General features: G+C 36.6%; 2 protein-coding genes and 1 long non-coding RNA gene across 4 annotated transcripts; 1 reads left to right on the top strand and 2 right to left on the bottom strand.

The window, feature by feature from the left end:
• Positions 1 to 646: 646 nt before the first annotated feature.
• LOC106093896 (sorting nexin-2) lies at positions 647 to 9,929 on the bottom strand. 2 transcript variants are annotated; one of them, XM_013261061.2, is made up of 8 exons: positions 9,805 to 9,929; positions 3,005 to 3,126; positions 2,774 to 2,928; positions 2,534 to 2,703; positions 2,359 to 2,475; positions 1,845 to 2,288; positions 1,628 to 1,780; positions 647 to 1,563 (listed from the first exon to the last, which is right to left on the bottom strand). In XM_013261061.2, exons 2-8 carry the CDS (start codon positions 3,103 to 3,105, stop codon positions 1,513 to 1,515), a joined length of 1,191 nt encoding a protein of 396 aa, XP_013116515.1. In that variant the 5' UTR covers positions 3,106 to 3,126; positions 9,805 to 9,929; the 3' UTR covers positions 647 to 1,512. The 2 variants fall into 2 exon arrangements, with proteins under 2 accessions (XP_013116515.1, XP_013116514.1); XM_013261060.2 differs by lacking the exon at positions 9,805 to 9,929 and adding an exon at positions 9,081 to 9,375.
• Positions 9,930 to 10,381: 452 nt separating this feature from the next.
• On the bottom strand, positions 10,382 to 11,204 carry LOC131995693 (uncharacterized). Its single transcript, XR_009397553.1, has 3 exons — positions 10,685 to 11,204; positions 10,500 to 10,621; positions 10,382 to 10,427 (listed from the first exon to the last, which is right to left on the bottom strand). It is a non-coding gene; the product is annotated as an uncharacterized LOC131995693 (long non-coding RNA).
• A 268-nt stretch (positions 11,205 to 11,472) lies between these two features.
• Positions 11,473 to 12,641, top strand: LOC106093897 (ras-related protein Rab6). The gene has a single exon (XM_013261062.2). It carries the CDS (start codon positions 11,750 to 11,752, stop codon positions 12,389 to 12,391), a length of 642 nt encoding a protein of 213 aa, XP_013116516.1. The 5' UTR covers positions 11,473 to 11,749; the 3' UTR covers positions 12,392 to 12,641.
• Positions 12,642 to 18,970: the final 6,329 nt, after the last annotated feature.

The following is an 18,970-nucleotide window of genomic DNA, read 5'->3' on the forward strand; positions in this document are numbered from 1 at the left end:
GTCGAAAACGATCATGGTCCAAGCATGGTGAACCAGCTCAAACCACTTCAAAGGCTGATATCCACCAAAAGAAGGTTATGCTGTCTGTTTGGTGGGATTGGAAGGTTGTGGTATATTTTGAGCTGCTTCCAAGGAACCAAACGATTAATTCGGATGTTTACTGTCAACAATTGGACAAATTGAATACAGCCATCAAGGAGAAGCGACCAGAATTGGTCAATCGTAAAGGTGTCATATTTCACCAGGACAACGCTAGACCGCACACATCTTTGGTCACTCGCCAAAAACTGAGTGAGTTTGGCTGGGAACTTTTGATGCATCCACCATATAGCCCTGACCTTGCACCATCAGACTACCATTTATTTCGATCTTTGCAGAACTCCTTAAATGGTAAAACTTTCGGCAATGATGAGGCTATAAAATCGCACTTGGTTCAGTTTTTTGCAGATAAAGGCCAGAAGTTCTATGAGCGTGGAATACTAAATTTGCCAGAAAGATGGCAAAAGGTTATCGAACAAAACGGCAATTATGTATTTGATTAAAGTTCATTCTAAGATCTATTAAAAATGCATTTACTTTACAACCCATAGCTGTCAATTTAGCTTACCTTCAAGCACAATTTTTCCGAATAATAAGAACTTTGTACTATTTTAAACATTATATACATTGTATTTGTGTTTTATGGAAAATAATTTTCGATTCAAATAATAATGGAATAATACACAATTAGTTTTGTTTGATAATAAATCATATATGTATACATTATAATAGGCGCATATAGTTTTAAGAGAAGAAAATTCTACGGCTCCTTATGCGATATCCCCATATCCTAATCCATACAAGATTTGAGTGAAGGCAATTTTTGTTTTGTTTTTAATTTAACTTTTTCTAATACCGATTCTCTTCCTTTAGAACAATTACATTTAAAACGTACTCTGCTACAAAACTAGGAAGGGCCTAAACATACATTAATAATAATAATAATAATAATAATAATAATAAGAGTGAACTTTATAAGTTTCATGTGTAAAATAAGGTGTAAATGATAAGAGATTTTTTAACATGTGTCTACAAATTACCATCTGATGGAACGTATAAAGTATCAGATTTTTAATTCACAGCAACACAAAAAAGAATATTAGGTCAAACTTCTTGTTATATTGAGGAAATTTGAACAACAGAAAAAAGGATTGGCATTGACATTTTTTACCGATATTTCCAAAGCAATATGGACTTTTGTTTAGCACAATGAAGAAGATCTTAAAGACGTAAGCGAAGGCAATTTGTCCGAAATCAGGGTGGTGGTACATAATAAAGTCTGTTTGTTGTCTTAACGCATTTGGTCCCGCGTATTAATTGAAAATAATAGTAATTTTGAAAACGAGGCAAACGAATATCGTCGTCGTGGTCACTTGTAGTGTATTCAAAGTCTTGAAAGGAGGGAATTATTCAAAAACAACAAATGCTGACTTGAGTTTAGAGAGAAAATGCGTTGGGACTTCATTCTGACTTTTAAACTATTTCACGAGCACAGGGCACAAATGCTTCCCAGTATGTGATAATCTGAAATTAAGAAATAAATTTTTACAATTTTGTTTGATGTAAGACGAACAATGTAAAAATGTACCTGTTGTTGATGGGCCATCTGATCTTCAAGGTATTTGACCAAATTTGCCTTAAACTCCTTTATTCTGTGCAACTCGAAACGTTCCATTTCCTTCTTAATTTCCGATGAAATTTCTTCAAACTGCTGTTGACAACGTTGAACTTTTACTTGCCACTGATGGAATAGAAAAATTTAAAATAATGTAAATGGCATAAATATAGGAAAATTGGTTACTAACTTCTTCAACTTCTTGATGCGCTTGTTCTAATTTATCAGTTCGGTTATTTAATTCGTAGCGTCCACGATTTTCACGCCTTTTTGACAGCTGCATTTGGGCATGCTGCCAATTTTGGAACACCTTAACCCGTTCGTGAAACACAGATTTAATAGCAACAAATAATCCCAAATAATCTTTGACAAATTCAGACATGATGTAGTAATCCGAGTTCGACTGCTCAGAACGTAAAATTTCGATTTTTTCCTCCACGTCTGCCAAACTTGATAGAGCTCTTGACAGACCTGTGTGTTCTTCACAGGTGCTTAACATGGCTGCGGATTTAGCCACCAACCCAGTGAGATTGGCAAGTTCTTTTCGCGTGGTAACCAAGGATTTCAGTGCGGAATGTAATTTCTGCAAATTAGTATCTAAATTCTCCACTTCAGTAATCTTGTCATCGAACCACTGTAAAAATAAAAGAAACCGAAAATTATTATTCCACAGACATGTATGTGATTACAGTTGAGTAACTTACTGGATCGTTTTCATCCATTTTGTATGTTATCTTGTTTACAGTCTCACCAACTTTATTAAATAATCGAACCACAGCAGCGCCACTCAGAGCAGCGGTATTCACAGCACGTGGTAATTCCTAAAATAAATACACACCTTATGATTTGCTTCAATAATCTTTTCAAAAATGTTTTTACCTGATCACTTTCCAAAAAATTTATAAAATCCAAATCGACCCTCAAGACTGGATGTTGGGCGGTACGATTCATGTAGCGTTCTAGGGCGGCTCGGCGTTGTTCGACCCATTCAACATTTGATCCATTACCAGGTTCACTCTGTTGTGGACTTATTTTTACTTTCGTAGTGCCTAATTGTATACACACGAAAGAAAAATTAAAAAAAAAAAAAAACACACATTTCTGTTTTTTATCCCTTACCAAAAATATTCTTCGAAGGTGCTGGTGGTACAATTTTACCCAATTTAATATATTTGCTAGCCAACAACGAATGTATGCCTAGAAAGTCACTGAAACGTCGAAGAGTACTGAATTCCGTACGTTGAAACTTGGGAATGTTTGTTTTGGTTGATACTCTATGGACAACAAGCAAGTTATGGAAACAGTTTGTACACATATTAAAGATAATCTTTTTTTAATGTATCGACTTACTTGTAAGTTAAATATGATCCCATCCCATCGCCAATTTTTTGTGGTTCTGATATGGTTATTTCTACAAAATAGTCCCCATTGTCGGAAAGAACATCTTGCATGTTACTAGATGAAACGCGGCGCTAAAAGATGCCAAATAAATTTATTGCCATTGTTGCCAAATTTTTGATTTGTTTTATTTTAAAAATAAAACTACATTTGACGAACATATTTATGTATATAAGCAGGTGATCGAAGCCAACCAGCCCATTTATAAATTACAACTTTAACTCTAAACTCGTTGTTTGGAACATAACATTCCGATCTTAAGATCAGAATGGACTCAGAACCGCAATACTGGAAACACATCTTTCCATGCAAGGTTATGATTCCAATCTGATCTCACGCTTTTGTGTCATAATACTGTGCACAACAAAATTTATTAGTGGATCACAATCATCCTCACCATATAGTCTGAGATGCTCTGCAGAAGCTCTGTTAATCGAGTTAGTTGGAGGAAAAAAATCAAACATTCCAATTCTAATTTATTGCTCAACAGATCTGCGTTCAAACCAGAGAAGTCCATAAGACACAAACTTTGAGACCTAATAGCCATCTGTGCCAAAGCAATTGTTTGTTACGCGTGCCACCTAAAAACTAAAGCTGTTTTCACACTGTATGTACTTGTCATATGGCATGTCAAATTTGCATGCCATCACCGCACACCTTTGCCGTAGCTTCCAGGCCATGTGAGAGAACGGTCCTCGTGGCACTGGACCTGTCGAAAGCATTCGACACTGTCAGTAATGCCAAATTATATGAGAAGATCGCCAACATGTACTTCCAGCTTAGTTTTTTGTGTGTCGACAGCCATTTGTGGAATATAGAGATAAGAACTTGAAATCCAGTAAAGTGAAACAGGGAGTACCCCAAAGCGGGGTGATATCTCCGGCACTGTTTAATCTCTACCTATCCTCCATTCCATCCCCTACCGACGGCATTGAGATCGTACCATATGCGGAGATTGTACGATCATGGAATCTGGCCCCCAACCACTGTTGGCATCCGCGATTGTGTTAACGGCTATTTTAATGATCTTGCTGCAAGAAATTTGAAAACTGCATGCAGTCCAAGCAATACCGTCTGGGCTGTTATCGCAGAGACCATCCAAATCATCATCTTGTGGATAGGTATCCACCGCTCACAATCTAAAATCTGGATCTACATGCTCTAGAGCGTGAGATTCAGCGCTATAGGAGAGAATCTACCTTAAGTTTGGTTAGATTAGGTTGAAAAGGGGGTGCGGATATTAATCCGCCCTATGCCAATATGGCATACGCCTAGCCAGTCCCGACAAGGGATAGTTGTGTGCATCACACAAGCTGGAACTTTGAGGTCCGATCTGTGTGGTGTTCTTTGCTGTTACAAGAAGCTTAGCTGCGAGCTACGGGGAGCGTCCGCAGGTTGCGGATAGTAGAATGCCCCATACGGAGTAGCTGCAGTCGCGGACAATCAGCGGTTTATAGCGGAGAGTCTCAGTAAGAGGCCTGGCGGCACCGGCTCTTGCACAAATACTGAGTGCCTATGATGCTCGATATGACAAGGCGTTTTTTTGGCGCCTTTAAATAACCAATGGCCACCCTGTTTCCAAAGCGATCGGCCCTTCGGACCTGAACGTGCTTGCTCACCTAGGATCGCCACATCCACATGAAAATATGGCTACAACAACAACACCTAAGCTAATACTAAAAAGTACTCCGTATTACTTCAAAATCCTTAATTGTTTTCCATACCACGCCCCTAAGTTGGTTCATGCCAATGACATAGGAAATGCTCCAACGTCTCATCATCACCCACATGCCCTATCTAAGTCGCATAGTTGCTGGATCTGGATATTCAACAGAACCAAGCAGACGGAAGATAAAACAAAACACACTGCTACAAAAGCAACAACCACTTCAAATTTTGGTTGGCCCACATAATTTTGGAGCTTTTACAACCCATACTTTGTGACCATATGTCATTAGTTGCCCTTCGGGTCTTATCCTAAATTCTAGCTTACATGTTGCTGGAGGCATACCCACGGTACTCCACATTCTGTTTCCATAGAATATTAAAGATAGTTCCTAGTCTCGCAAGCTCGTCTGCTCTACTATTACCTGGGATATCTCTGTGGCCCGGCACCCAGAACAGGTGCATTTTTATCTGTTCATCATCATCTCGTCATCTCGTTGAGAGATCTGCGATAGTCAACGGTGCTTTTTGAATTCAGAAATGCGGTCCCCTAGAGATAATATAGCTGTCTGGATGTCTAAGAAGATATTTATGCCAATCGTCGTTAGATCTTATTACTTATCCATTTCCTCACTTCTTCAATTATAAGGTTCTCCGCTTGATTAAAATTACAATGGCCGGGTAACCCTTTCTATATGAACAGTTCTAAAGGGAGATTTTTTAAGAGCTAAAGGAAAGTTATTCAAAACAAATAAAAGCGTGCTAAGTTCGGCCTGGCCGAATCTTATATACCCTCCACCATGGATCGCATTTGTCGAGTTCTTTTCCGTGTATCTCTTTTTAGGCAAACAAAAGATAAACGAAAAGAATTGCTATGCTATTATAGCTATATCACGTTTTGGTCTAATTCGGACCATAATTGAATAGAAAGTTAGCGACCATAGTAGAAATTATTGTATAAAATTTAAGCCAATTCGAATAAGAACTACCCCCTTTAGGGGCTCAAGAAGTAAAATAGGGAGATCGGTTTATATGGGAGTTGTATCAGGTTATAGACCGAATCAGACCATATTTACCACGTATGTTGAAGGTCATGAGAGAAGCCGTTGTGCAAAATTTCAGCCAAATCTCAAGAAGTCAAGATTCCAGATTGGTTTGTATGTCAGCTACATCAGGTTACAAACCGATTTAAACCGTACTTGGCATAGTTGTTGAAAGTCATAACAAAACACGTCATACAAAATTTCAGCCAAATCGGATAGGGATTGCACCCTCTAGAGGCTCAAGAAGTCAAAACCCCAGATCAGTTTATATGGCAGCTATATCAAAACATGGACCGATATGGCCCATTTAAAATCCCAACCGACCTACACTAGTAGAAAGGATTTGAAATTTCAAGCGCCTAGCTTTACTTCTTCGAAAGGTAGCGTGCTTTCGACAGACGGACGGACATGGCTATATAGACCTAAAATGTCATGAGGAGTTACAAACAGAATGACGAAATTAGTATACCCCCATGGTGGGGGGTATAAAAATATACATAAAATTCAGAAAAATTCATGGAATCTTCATTTGAATCGATAGTATGGTCCATATAATCCATCCGTTTAGTCAATTTTACCATACTCTTTCCAACATTTCGGCCGAATATATGCTTCAATGTTGTTTTCCAATGCCTCAATTGAAGCGAGCTGTATAGACATGAGTTTTAAAATAGCCTCAGAAAAATTAGTCTGAAAGCGTTAAATCGCACGATCTAGGCGGGCAATTGACAGCTTGGAATGTGAAAAAAATGTTCGCCGAACTCGCCTCTTAATAAGTCCATTGTTACGCGTACTGTGTGGCATGTGGCACCGTCTTGTTGAAACTACATGTCATGTAAGTCAAGTTCTTGCATTTTGGGTAAAAAAAAGTTTAATATCATCTCACATTAGCGCTCACCATTCAAAGTTACGTTACAATTCGCATCATCTTTGAAGAAGTACCGTCCATTGATGCTACCAGCCCAAAAAACGCACCAACCTGTGACTTTTTCTGGAGGCATTTGTAGCTCTTGCAATGCTTCTGGCTGATGTTACCTCTAAAATCGACAATTCTCCTTATTTACGTACCCATTCAGCCATAAATGAGCTTCTTTGTAAAATGGAAGAAGCGCGAGATGAACTTTCTTAACATAGCCCGCATTTTGATAAAAAAAATCAATAATTTGCAAGCGTTGTTCGTTTGTAAGACGATTCATGGTTAAATTATATACCAAACTGAAGATGTTTGACAATGAAACAAAACGTGCGTGGGCTGTTTAAACAAGTGTTGCCAAAAAATCACCCTTTAGTTCTTCAGGGTCCGCCCTAAAGCCCCCTTGTCATCTAGTCTTGAACCATCCGTATAGAAATCTACTACCATCTATCACCAGAGATATTGTAGTGTAGCGTTCGAAGACACTGACACAACTTCCATAAGATGCATATCTAACATGTGTATACAATGGAAATAATTCTAGTTGTATGGACAAAAAATCCATCACTACACTACACAAAACTCATTCATTGGAAAACAAAGCTGGTGTGTCAAGTGTAGTACTTGGCAATACTCACATCGTAAAGGCGTTTTCGCCGTAGATTTGATAAATGTATGTAAGACCTACCAATATACGGTCAATACAGCTTTCACACCCAATGCAATTGATAAATCCCCACCCATGACAGGTATAAAACTTGAATACTTTACTACTGTTGTTAATATGAGAACCAAAGTAGAAACAGGCAATTCTTGGGAAAGAAGAATAAAGGGAAATCCTATTATTGTGTCTCACCAAAGAGTAGAAAGAGATTTTATGGATATGTGCATTGGCATAATTGAAAATATGCAATAAGTTAGGACCAAATTGGATTTTCAGCCGTCTAAATTCATATATTGTTAATGCCAACGTTTGGTAGGTGTATTTCGCTTGATTCCTGTGAACACACGAAACATGAGGCTAGCTAGAATTACTCAACATCAAAATCTAATGAAGCCCAATTATATTTGCATTATCAAAAAATATAATGAAGCTACGGGACTTATGCATGCATACACCCAATATGTACATATATCAGTAATGAATCATGTTTTTGGTTTTTTAATTCCCCTAATTTTATGCTGATAATGCATAAAACAGCAGCGACAAATTGATAAACACTGTATAATGGAGTATTTTTTTTTGGCAATTTATGAGTCGTTGTCGTTAGGACACTGGGTACTAAGGCTACAATTATTGCAATCTCGTGGCAGCCGGTTGTACGTACCGAAATGACTCGATGAAGACCTTCATCGGCAAGGGCTGCCGCATCAGTGAACAACACACTGCTACAATAACTACAATTATTATGTTCCCGGCGCGGGATAGCTGTGAGCACCACACATGACAGGGACTTTGAGGTCCGATCTGTGCGGTGTTCATCACTATCACGAGAAACTTAGCTGTGAGGCACCGGGCGCGTCCACAGATTGCGGATAGTGGAATGCTCCATACGGGGTAGCTGCAGTCGCGGACAATCAGCGGTACTGAGCGGAGACTCTCAGCGAGAGGCGGTGTGGCAATGGCTCTTGCCTAAATACGGAGTGCCTATGATGCTCGATACTACAAGGCGAACAATTGGCGCCTTCAAATAACCAGTGGCCCATGTTCCCGCGGCGATCCGTCGTATAGACCGGAACGAGCTTGCTCGCCTACAGGAACTTGAAGAGGGTCGCCATCTCCACATGCAAATGTGGCTAGAACAACGATACAACTACAATTATTCATTCCCATCTGCAAGGGCTGACGCCTCATTGTACTGATACAACTACACCAACAACAACAACAACTACTACTAATACAATTATTTGAATAAGAAGTGGGTTTAAGTGTACCCAATTTAAATGATTTAAATTTTTTGCTTTCATCGGAATGAAATGGACATACACATTACGCCTATCTTAAAATAAATATTTATGTACATATTCAACAAATATATGAATCAAAGAGATAAGTTGCGAGTAAAGTTGAAATCTATTAAGGGGCTACTAAACAAAGCCGATGCTTGGTTTTTTTGCATTAAGAAGAAAAATAATACGATAAATTTTAAAAATGGCATCAAGGGAGTCTTGTATTAAGGTTAGTACTAGTTAAGAATTGTTAAATATATTAATATATATACATATATATGTATATGTACATTCTTCGTCATTGTAGTACTGTTTATTATAACCGCAAGACATGGTGCAAACTGCAGGCGACACCGCCCATTAATTTTAAAAATTGCTCTTCTAGAGTCCAGAATGATGAAATGGCCAAGATATAGAAGATCAAATCATTGTGGAAGCAGATTGGCTTATAACTTACATGTATCGTAGGTTGGTTCATGCCATTATTATTATTATTTGAGACAGGAGAAGGAACCTGCTCATCTTGTTCATCATCATCATCATTTGACCCATTATTTATATCCACATCAGCAAAATCGCGTTGCATATCTTCGACATTTTCCATGGACATGATGATGAGGTTTTGACTCGGCTATATTATTTTATACGTGTTTCGAACTTCCTTTTTATCTTTTTCTTTAATTATTATTAATCAATTTTTCGCGACGATAAAAAATAAAATTCCTGTGTACAAACGACTATCAGCTGATTTTGTAAACCGCGTTGACATTAACTTAATTATTGAGTACAACGTGACGTAGCGTAGCAAATAAAGGAAAAAACAAACGAGCAAATAGCACGTTCAAACCCCAGACATAATCACCTAGGTAGTGTGCAGTAAACAGCTGAGTACAATTTTTTCTTGTCAAGTGTACTATCTGTCAAAGTTTGAATAACGTTCTGTTATGTGTGTGCATTATAGTTAAGAAGCATAACACAAAAAAAGGAAAAATGAAACGAACTAGTAGCAAACTCGAAATCAGAGTTACACTTAATACTGATTTTGACAGATAGTTCACTCAACTTTTTGTTGTTGGGCACTGCTACTTCCTGATGAATTTATCTTGAAAGCGTCATCAATAATGAAGGAGCTGGAGTTTCTAGGCATTCACACTACGTAAGAAAGTTTATAAATAACTTACTTTTTAAAAGCAGCATTAATGCAGGCTTGGGATCTGTAGATCTATAAGGATGGGTCGGCAGAGGAACACTTCAAGGTGTACTGCCTCCTCTACTTTGGAATATAGCCATTTCCAATTTATTATTGTCTCTGGAAGAAAAGAAGGATGTGATTTTAAGTGGTTTTAACTGAGACATGAACGAGGATGGGTAAATTTGAAACAAATATTTCAAATTAATATATCTCATGGAATTGTGGAAGTATTTCAGATTTTGTATCCAAAGAAAGCTTAAAGCGAGACAAAAACGAAACAATTTTATCGCTCACTATCATCACTGACCTAGCCCCGCACTTTCCGGATTATCGACGCTCAACTGTATTTAAATATAAATTTCAACTAAGAAATAACAAGAGATTTTTAAAATCATAACATCAACATATTAACTCGTCTTTAAAATATATAGCAAGATATTTATATAAATAAATACATACGTATATTAATATGATTATAAAGTAAATTGCAAGTATAACATTGTTTATTAGTTTGAATGCAGAATATATTGCTATATTTAATATTTCTTTAAATTATAAAATTAATTCCTAATCCTATGGGTGGATCTAGATCGTGAGAAGACGAGGTTATTACTGAAAGGAAGCAAGAAGGAGGTCAGTATAGCTTTTGATATCATAACGGGACACATAGGACTACGAGCTCACTTATGTAAAATCGGTGCGGGGAAGATAATGAGACGGTGGAGCATTTCCTTTGCTATTGCCCGACTTTCACGTCTAACAGATACCGGCACTTAGGTGGAGACACAATAAAAGTCATCAACCAACTTAGAAGAGTGGTATTAAATACAATTAGGGATTTTGTAAGTAGCACGGAATTCCTAACTTACATTTTTCTTTTAGAGCGCACAACAAGCCGATTACTGGCTTAGTTGTATGTCCATAGTGGCATGGGGCGGATTAATATCTGCACCCTCTTTTCAACCTAACCTAACCTAAAATTAATTAGCGCAATAAAATAAAATTAGAGCATTTATCACAGCATACTTCAAAATACAATTTCCTTTTATTAAGATGCAGCAGTTTTTAATCAATTTCTATTTTTGTATTGCATTGAGGGGCTAACATCGTTAATTCAAGTCTGCAAAAAAATACTTGATTTTAGTATTAATTTCTTTGTTTTAAGGATTCATGCATTTTTTATTTTAAAACGTCGTGTACTTGGTTTATATCCACACTACTTATTTTATGCTAGGGCGCAATCCTTGTTAATAAGTTGCATATCTTTGACTCGAAATTATTACCAAAATCCAAAAATTAAGGACAAAATCTTTAAGTTTGAGTTCGAACTTTTTTTTTTTGTGTGAACACATGACCTTCTTTTAATAAATATAGAAAAAAAAACAAACAGAAATTTCTCAATAACTACAAAACCGATTTTAATGATTTTAAAACTAAAAGAAATCTTCATGTGCCATTTTTTACATTACAAATTTTTGGCCAGTCAAAAACTATACTAAACCATTGTGCGAAGCTCGTTTTGTGCATTTTATGGCTTTGCAGGAAATAAAACAAAGTTTAATTTATGATAAGCAGTTATAAATTGGTTTTGATATATTGATGGTTCCTGACATTCTTACATCCTTTTTCAATCAGTAAAAACACAAAACTGAATACTTATATGTTCATCAACTAACAGAAAAAAGAAAATGAAAAATAAATTACACATAATTATTTCCCATGCCTAAAGATAGATTTGGCCGGCAAAACCGCAAATATGTATAACAAATAAGGGCGTGCTGTTGATATTATTACCACAATATGCTCCGCAAATAGCCCATGCTATAGAATTTGAGAGCTATATCATAGCTAAGAAAGCCTTGCAGTTTTACTTTTAGCGTGTCGCAGTCCGTACACATTTAGTTGAAGTTGATAAATTTTAAGTTAAACCAACGATGGGGTCCGGTGAATTTAGTAGTCCTATGCGGAAATTCAAACTGGTATTTTTAGGAGAGCAGAGTGTAGGAAAAACTTCTTTAATCACGCGTTTTATGTACGACAGTTTTGACAATACCTATCAGGCCACTATTGGCATTGATTTTCTCTCAAAAACTTTGCATCGTGATGATCGTACCATTCGATTGCAACTATGGGATACCGCCGGCCAAGAGCGATTTCGTGCTTTGATTCCATCTTATATACGTGACTCAACAGTGGCCATTGTAGTCTATGATATTACGAATACAAATTCATTCCAACTTGTATCGAAATGGGTGGATGATGTCCGGGCCGAAAGAGGTAGTGATGTCATTATTATGCTGGTGGGGAATAAAACAGATCTAATTGACAAAAGGCAAGTTTCAACGGAAGAAGGAGAAAACAAGGCGAAAGAGTTAAACGTTATGTTTATAGAAACCAGTGCAAAAGCCAGCTATAATGTAAAGCAGTTATTTGATCGAGTGGCTGACGCATTACCAGGAATGGAGGACTTGCCCACAAATACAGAATATAAAGCCAACGGAATAGCAGAAGAAATCCAATTGAAAGCAGTTGATGCAACTGAGGAAGATCAACGTTCAAATTGTTGTAAATGCTGAAAGCTGCTGGTGTTATACACTTTTTCGATTTCTTTGCAACTTTAAACTGTACAAGATTATATACCAATTAAAATAAAAACAAAATACTTCCCGAAACGCTAGGTTATACTGACCAGAAACAAAACCGACATTCAAGGCGTATTTAATAAGGTGGCCGCATCAGCACTGCTGATTGAATTTGAATTCAAAAATGATTTTTGAATTCGCCCTATAAAAATTTAAACTTCAAAATAAATATTTTATAAATAGATGTTTGTGTTTGCTGCTATTTTGATTCTTAAACTTAGGTTATATAATGGTACGCGGCAAACAACCTCAATCGCTATCAGCTTCACTCAAGGAATTTAGGTTTATTGCGTTTATTGTTACTTCATATTGGTGAATAGCACCAGCTTTATCTTTCGGGGGTGTACGTCAAGCCCATTGGATAATCTTGGCAGCATACTATATGATCTCCCAACGGCTATACACCAAGATGAAAACGTTATCCTCGTAATCAACAAACTTTACCCCCCTCCTTTTCAAATGACCTAAAAATCCCACAATATCCAAGAGCCCCAAAAAGAGTTACAAAAACTGTCTTTGAGCTCTAGTCAAAATATTCCTATTGGAGCGCTTTGCTAGTGGTACGCTAATTAGCCTTTCCATCAACATCTTATGAACTCAATTCAGGAGGAATCCTCATATCCACTAGAGAGTCATGCATTTGACACATGTAATGTGTGGTCCCTGATTATAATAGAGATGTTGGAATCAATCCCAGCCCCATTGAAATTGAGCCCTGAGCCTGGTCTACCGTGGAAGGTTTAATGCACTCTTGGTAGCTAGTTTACCGCTACAACAACCTAGTGAAAACTATTAAAACCTGCAATCTTGATAGTTTTGTATGGAGCAAATAGGAATTTTGAACATTTTTTAATTTGTTTTTTCTTGCTTGACACTCAAAATTAATAAACTTCTTTGTTCTTGCTCTGATTGGTCGAAGGAAAATTTCCCACAATTTTAAATGTCACGGCGAATTGAATTTTCTTTGCACTGTTTAGAAATATTGACATATCAAGTTCCCAAAAAAGATGTTTGTTGTAGCAATTTGCCGATTCGGTCACCTTATAAATACGCCTCGCAGATATTAATTCGAATTTTGGATTTGCAATTAGCAATCACTTCGATATTGTACGTGATTTGAAAGTAGTTGTTAGATTGAAATGTTTGAAATTTTGATAAAACTTTTTGTAAAACTTTTTCTTTAAACAAAAACTAAAAAATTACTTATTGTCGGTTATTATTTTATTTCGGCATTCCAAAATGCCATATTTTATAATGTAACTACGTCCCCTCTTGAAGTTTAGAAACTTGCACAACCTTATTCACAAAAAATTTGTAGGACCTTATGCAAGAAAAATATGGCTTTAAAATCTCTGTTGCGGAACGACTAATTGGCTTCAACTGGACAGCTGTTTTTGTCCTTTATTTACATGTCCAGTCTATTGTGAATGATCTCAGCTTTTCACACCTGCTTATCGCAGTTCGTTTACATTTTCAAGGGCAAGATCATTTCATTTTTGATCTCAACGAAGAAAGGGGGAAAGATTCATAAATAAAAACAATTGTTTGAACTATTGTGTTTAACCCAAGCCTCCTGCCTTCAAGTTTCTGCCAATCTCTCTTTTAACTCTTGCTCACTTTTTCCTTAAAAAAAATTTTTTAAATTTAGTATTCACAGACATGTAATAACAGTCAAATAACTATTGAACGTTTTTCGAATTTGTTTGTTTTTCTTGCAATTCCGGTTATTGACAATGGCTAGAGATGGGTAAATACCCAAAAGGTATTTACTCGGTAAATTGGGTAAATACTTAGGTATTTACCCATATACACCCAAAAACTAGGTAATTATAATTTTGCAGACGTCTTGGGTATAAAAACATTTTTCAAAAAATTGTTGATGATTTCGTATTCTTTGTATGTAAACCTGACCTTCTGCTCTCATAAAATCGGTTTTTAGTTATATATAGCCGCTATATAGACCGATCTCCAGACGTAAAGTTTTGAGGCAATAAATTGGTAGTTTTTTCAGCCGACTTCGATAAAATTTGTGTAATATAATGAGCCTATAAAAGGAGCATTTTTCATCCTATTTCGATGAAATTTGGCACATCGAGTTCCGGTACCCCTCCGTTCAGATCGAACCACATTTGAATATAACTGCCATATATTGGGTTGCCCAAAAAGTAATTGCGGATTTTTTAAAAGAAAGTAAATGCATTTTTAATAAAACTTAGAATGAACTTTAATCAAATATACTTATTTTTACACTTTTTTTCTAAAACAAGCAAAAAGTAACAGCTGATAACTGACAGAAGAAGAAATGCAATTACAGAGTCACAAGCTTTGAAAAAATTTGCCAACGCCGACTATATGAAAAATCCGCAATTACTTTTTGGGCAACCCAATAGACCGATCTCCCGAAATAGAGTATTGAGGCCATAAAACAAGCATTTTTCATCCGATTTTGATGAAATTTGAAACAGTGATTTTTGATAGACCTCTACAATTGTTTATTTATAACAAGTTGTTCGTTAATAAAAATTATTGCTAAACCTGCGCTTCATACAAAAACTGAAAAAATTGCTTATTTTCAGTTTTTACAAAAATGCCATGTTTAATAATGTAGCTTAGTCCCCTCTTGAAGTTTGGAAACTTGTTGAACCGACTTCTTCCCAAGGTCCTTTGAACGTTTTTTTTATTAGTCTTTAGATATTATATTCTCTACAGACTAGTCTATATACGATATATAGAACTACACATAATTTCTTTTTCATATAACACACATAATATAACTACGAATAAAACAAAGGAATGAGTTTCCTCTTTAAAGAATATTTGATTTTCGCATAGATCTATCTTATTATAATAATTATTAAATTTAACGTATAGAAGGGTTATTGTTCGCAAAATGTGTACGATATTATTCAACATGAAGAAGTTCAGAATTTCGTGTTCCTATCAGCGGTATGTTTAAGTAACTGTGTTCCAATAGAAACTCAGTCTTCAGATTTCCATTTAGAATATTAATTATTGTTACGTTTTAACCAGGATGCACTTATAAGGTGAGGTCATGCGAGCAGCTGAGTAATATTTTTTTTACCATAGCGACATAATTAAAGGTGGTCTCATTTGTACAACAACCACAAATCATATGGTGCAATTCGCCATGTTGTCATCAAGCTGATCGACGTTTTGCCAACACACTCAAAGAAATTTGTGTGCGTATGTGTATATGTGTTAGTACATGAGCAGAGAATATGCGAGAAAGAAGATAAGAACAAAGAGAATGCAAACAAAAACCTGTCATCTTATTACCGTCAAACCTGGCCGGCTGTTCGCGTGGGACCAAATTGGCTCTAAACCAAAAAATTAGATGAGCTATTTGTAAAGTGATTTTCATATGTTAGTTTCGTTTGTATCACACGGCGTGTACAACTCAACATGTGCTAAATTAAACATGTCATAAGACAACTACATGCCGTGTAATAGAGCCTTACGCAAAAAAATCCGCTTAATGGGTAAATAATGTTAGAGTTAAATTTATACTGAACACAATTTGTACTTTGTCTAAATATTTTTATATTCACATGTATGCATTGAATTATTATTGGTAGACATTTGTACAATACAGAAATAATTTTTTCAGTTGTCTAATAATAAAAGCTTCGTTGAAGATTGTTTTGTAAATTGCTCTAACGCGTACTCTAATAGGTTATTGGGCCACCATGGATTTAGTTAAGACGTCGTTTACGAAGCTTAACGCGGATAATTATCATCTTTGGAAGTATAAGATGGAATTGATTTTACGAAGGGAAGGAGCTTGGAAGTGTGTTGTGGAATCTGCTCCAGACGTACCAGATGAGTCATGGATGAAAAATAATGAAAATGCTTTGATTTTGATTGGATTATCTGTGGAGGACAATCAGCTCTTACTTATCAGGAAAGCTAAATCTGCAAAAGAATCTTGGAATATCCTGAAGGCACATCATGAAAAGAACACTCTTGGAAGTAGTGTACAAATAATGCGTAAGATATGTGGAATGAAATTTAGTATGGAGAATACCATGGCTGATCACATCGCGAATATGAAAATTCTCTTTGAAAAGCTGGAAGCGGTTGGCGAGACATTTTCTGAACGATGGGTAATTGCTATGTTACTAAGCAGTTTACCACCTTCATATGACACGTTGGTGACGGCATTGGAAGCTCGAAAAATAGAAGAGTTAACGGTACACGTTGTCGAAAACAATTTGCTGGAAGAATATCAACGTCAATCAAAGAACGTCGAACCAAATTCCGTGATGAAAACATTCAAAATTCCTCAAGTCAAATCAAGTCAGGATGATGCTAATGGAAAGCGGTGTCACTTTTGCAAAATAAAGGGTCATCTCAAGAAGAACTGTTGGAAATTCAAAAAGAAAAGAAACATCAATGAATCCAAACAGCAAGCTAATAACGTTGAGAATAAAGAAAATTATATTTTTTCTTCTGCTGGTGACAAATCGCATTGGATTGTAGATTCTGGGGCTACTTGCCACATTAGCACAAGACGGGAGGATTTTATCACGTTTGATGGCAGTGTATGTGAATCTGTTTCAGTTGCCAATGGGACTGCCGTAGTGGCTAGTGGTAAAGGATCTTGTAAATTGGTAATGTATAATTTTAAAAATGTCAAGTCAGAAGTTACCATGGAAGATGTTTTGTACATACCGTCATTTCACGGGAATTTGATATCTATCTCAAGAATTATGAGAAACGGTTTTAAGGTTGAATTTCAAAATAAGCAGTGTAAAATTAAATCTGCAAATGGCAAAGAAATTGGTGTCGCAGATATGCATAATGGATTGTTTTGTCTCAGACAAAGGACTAACCAGGCAATGTTAGCCAAATGTAGTTCTCGAAACTGCATACATTATTGGCATAAGGTTTTCGGACATAGAAGCGTCAATGCTGTAAAGGAGATGCAAACAAATAAAGCAATGAGTGATTTTAAAATTGTTGATTGTGGTATAACGCAAACGTGCGAGGTATGTGTTGTGGTGTGCGCCGAATAATGGCGCTACAGCGCCACCTGGTTGTGACTTGCCTTACTCCAGCGACACCTACTGGCTATGGTTGGCCCTCATCAGGGAGAGGGAGACAACCAGCTGACACCAACCTGTCATTATGGCTGCCCCCATATGTTTTGTTGGTGCCGGCTGGAAGACCAACTTCATGATGGAGACCAACCAAAGCCAAGCTGGCTAGAGTCCCCAAGATGAAGCGTTCTTTTTGGTTATGGACAGCAAGCTTACCGGAGGTGGAGTGAGACCCAAGTGGAAATAAATAAAGAAAAAGACGAGACGAAAACCGCGGTGAAAAAGTGTTGTTTTATTGAATATCAAAGCGTTTGTTTGTCTAATTGATAAAAAGCAAATAAAAGAACTTAAAATTAAACACTAAAAAACAAGCTTTGAAGAATATTTAATGGCTGTGTTAAGTTTTAGAAAAGACTGAAAAGAAAGAGATATTAACACCTGAAACGAAAGAAATGAATAATTAACATTGGCTAAAATCCGAACAAAATTGTTGATAAAAGTAAAGCACCTGAAGTTAAAACCTATAAGGAAATTAAAAACATTAAAATGCTTAGAGAAATAAAAGACGATAAAAATTGAAAGTTGTTAGAAGGCGAAAAAGACAGGAACGTAAAAACCTGTAAGGGAAGAAAACACTAAACACCTGAAAAGAAAACGATACCTGAAAAGAGAAAAAAAAAAACATTAACCTGAAAAGAAAAGAAAATAAAGTTATCTGTAAATAAATAAGATAAAACGAAGAAAGTAAATACTTAAAAAACCCAAAACTCCACCTCCACTGTCCCGACGTTGGAACATCAGCCAACCAGGCGATAACAGCACAGCGTTGGTCAGCCGACAACGCCAAAGGTACCCTCTATCAGAGCCCTTTTCCCATACATAAAACAGGACAATACGCTTGACTTAGACGGACGGACAGACAGCTACCTGACACAAAACTTCTGAAAATAAAGGTTTTAAATAAGGAAACCATTATAGAAAAGTTGTTGAGGCAGGGCTGACATCATTTCTTGTATTTTATTTAGCGCCAGGAAATTAGGAAGCGCCCTTTCAGCTTAGGTTGAGCTCACCCATAGGCCAGGAAGGTTTCAGTAAAAGGTACGTGGGGGCCCTTGCTCCATCATAGATGTCCACCTTGTTTTAGCGTTGACCAACAACATCCTATAAAAGAAAGCAATACAACTTTTATTTAAAGAACACCTACATAGGACTACAGCAACATTATACTTACCATCAGACGGACGGACAGGAAATAGGGTAGACGACAAACAGGGTCGGTACCATTGCAGGACTGGTGCTACAGCTAGGCAATCCCAGCTCCGACATCAAGGCCATCACTAGGCGAGACCAGGAAGAAGATTCGATGACCCATATTGCTGGAAGGAAGAAGAGAGAAAAGAAAACGAATTAAATGCTGAATTTCATTTGAATTTAGGACATGAAATTTTGAATC

Source organism: Stomoxys calcitrans, chromosome 3, assembly GCF_963082655.1.
Source record: "Stomoxys calcitrans chromosome 3, idStoCalc2.1, whole genome shotgun sequence".
In the NCBI taxonomy this organism is placed as follows: domain Eukaryota; kingdom Metazoa; phylum Arthropoda; class Insecta; order Diptera; family Muscidae; genus Stomoxys; species Stomoxys calcitrans.

Excerpts from the sequence above, each read along its gene's own strand:
- LOC106093896 (XM_013261060.2), bottom strand. The coding sequence starts at position 9,233 with ATGTCCATGGAAAATGTCGAAGATATGCAACGCGATTTTGCTGATGTG. Across the intron at positions 2,929-3,004 it reads GGATCATATTTAACTTACAA|AGTATCAACCAAAACAAACA; the intron begins GTAAGTCGATAC and ends TGTTGTCCATAG. Across the intron at positions 1,564-1,627 it reads AGATGGCCCATCAACAACAG|ATTATCACATACTGGGAAGC; the intron begins GTACATTTTTAC and ends TCTTAATTTCAG.
- LOC106093897 (XM_013261062.2), top strand. The coding sequence starts at position 11,750 with ATGGGGTCCGGTGAATTTAGTAGTCCTATGCGGAAATTCAAACTGGTA.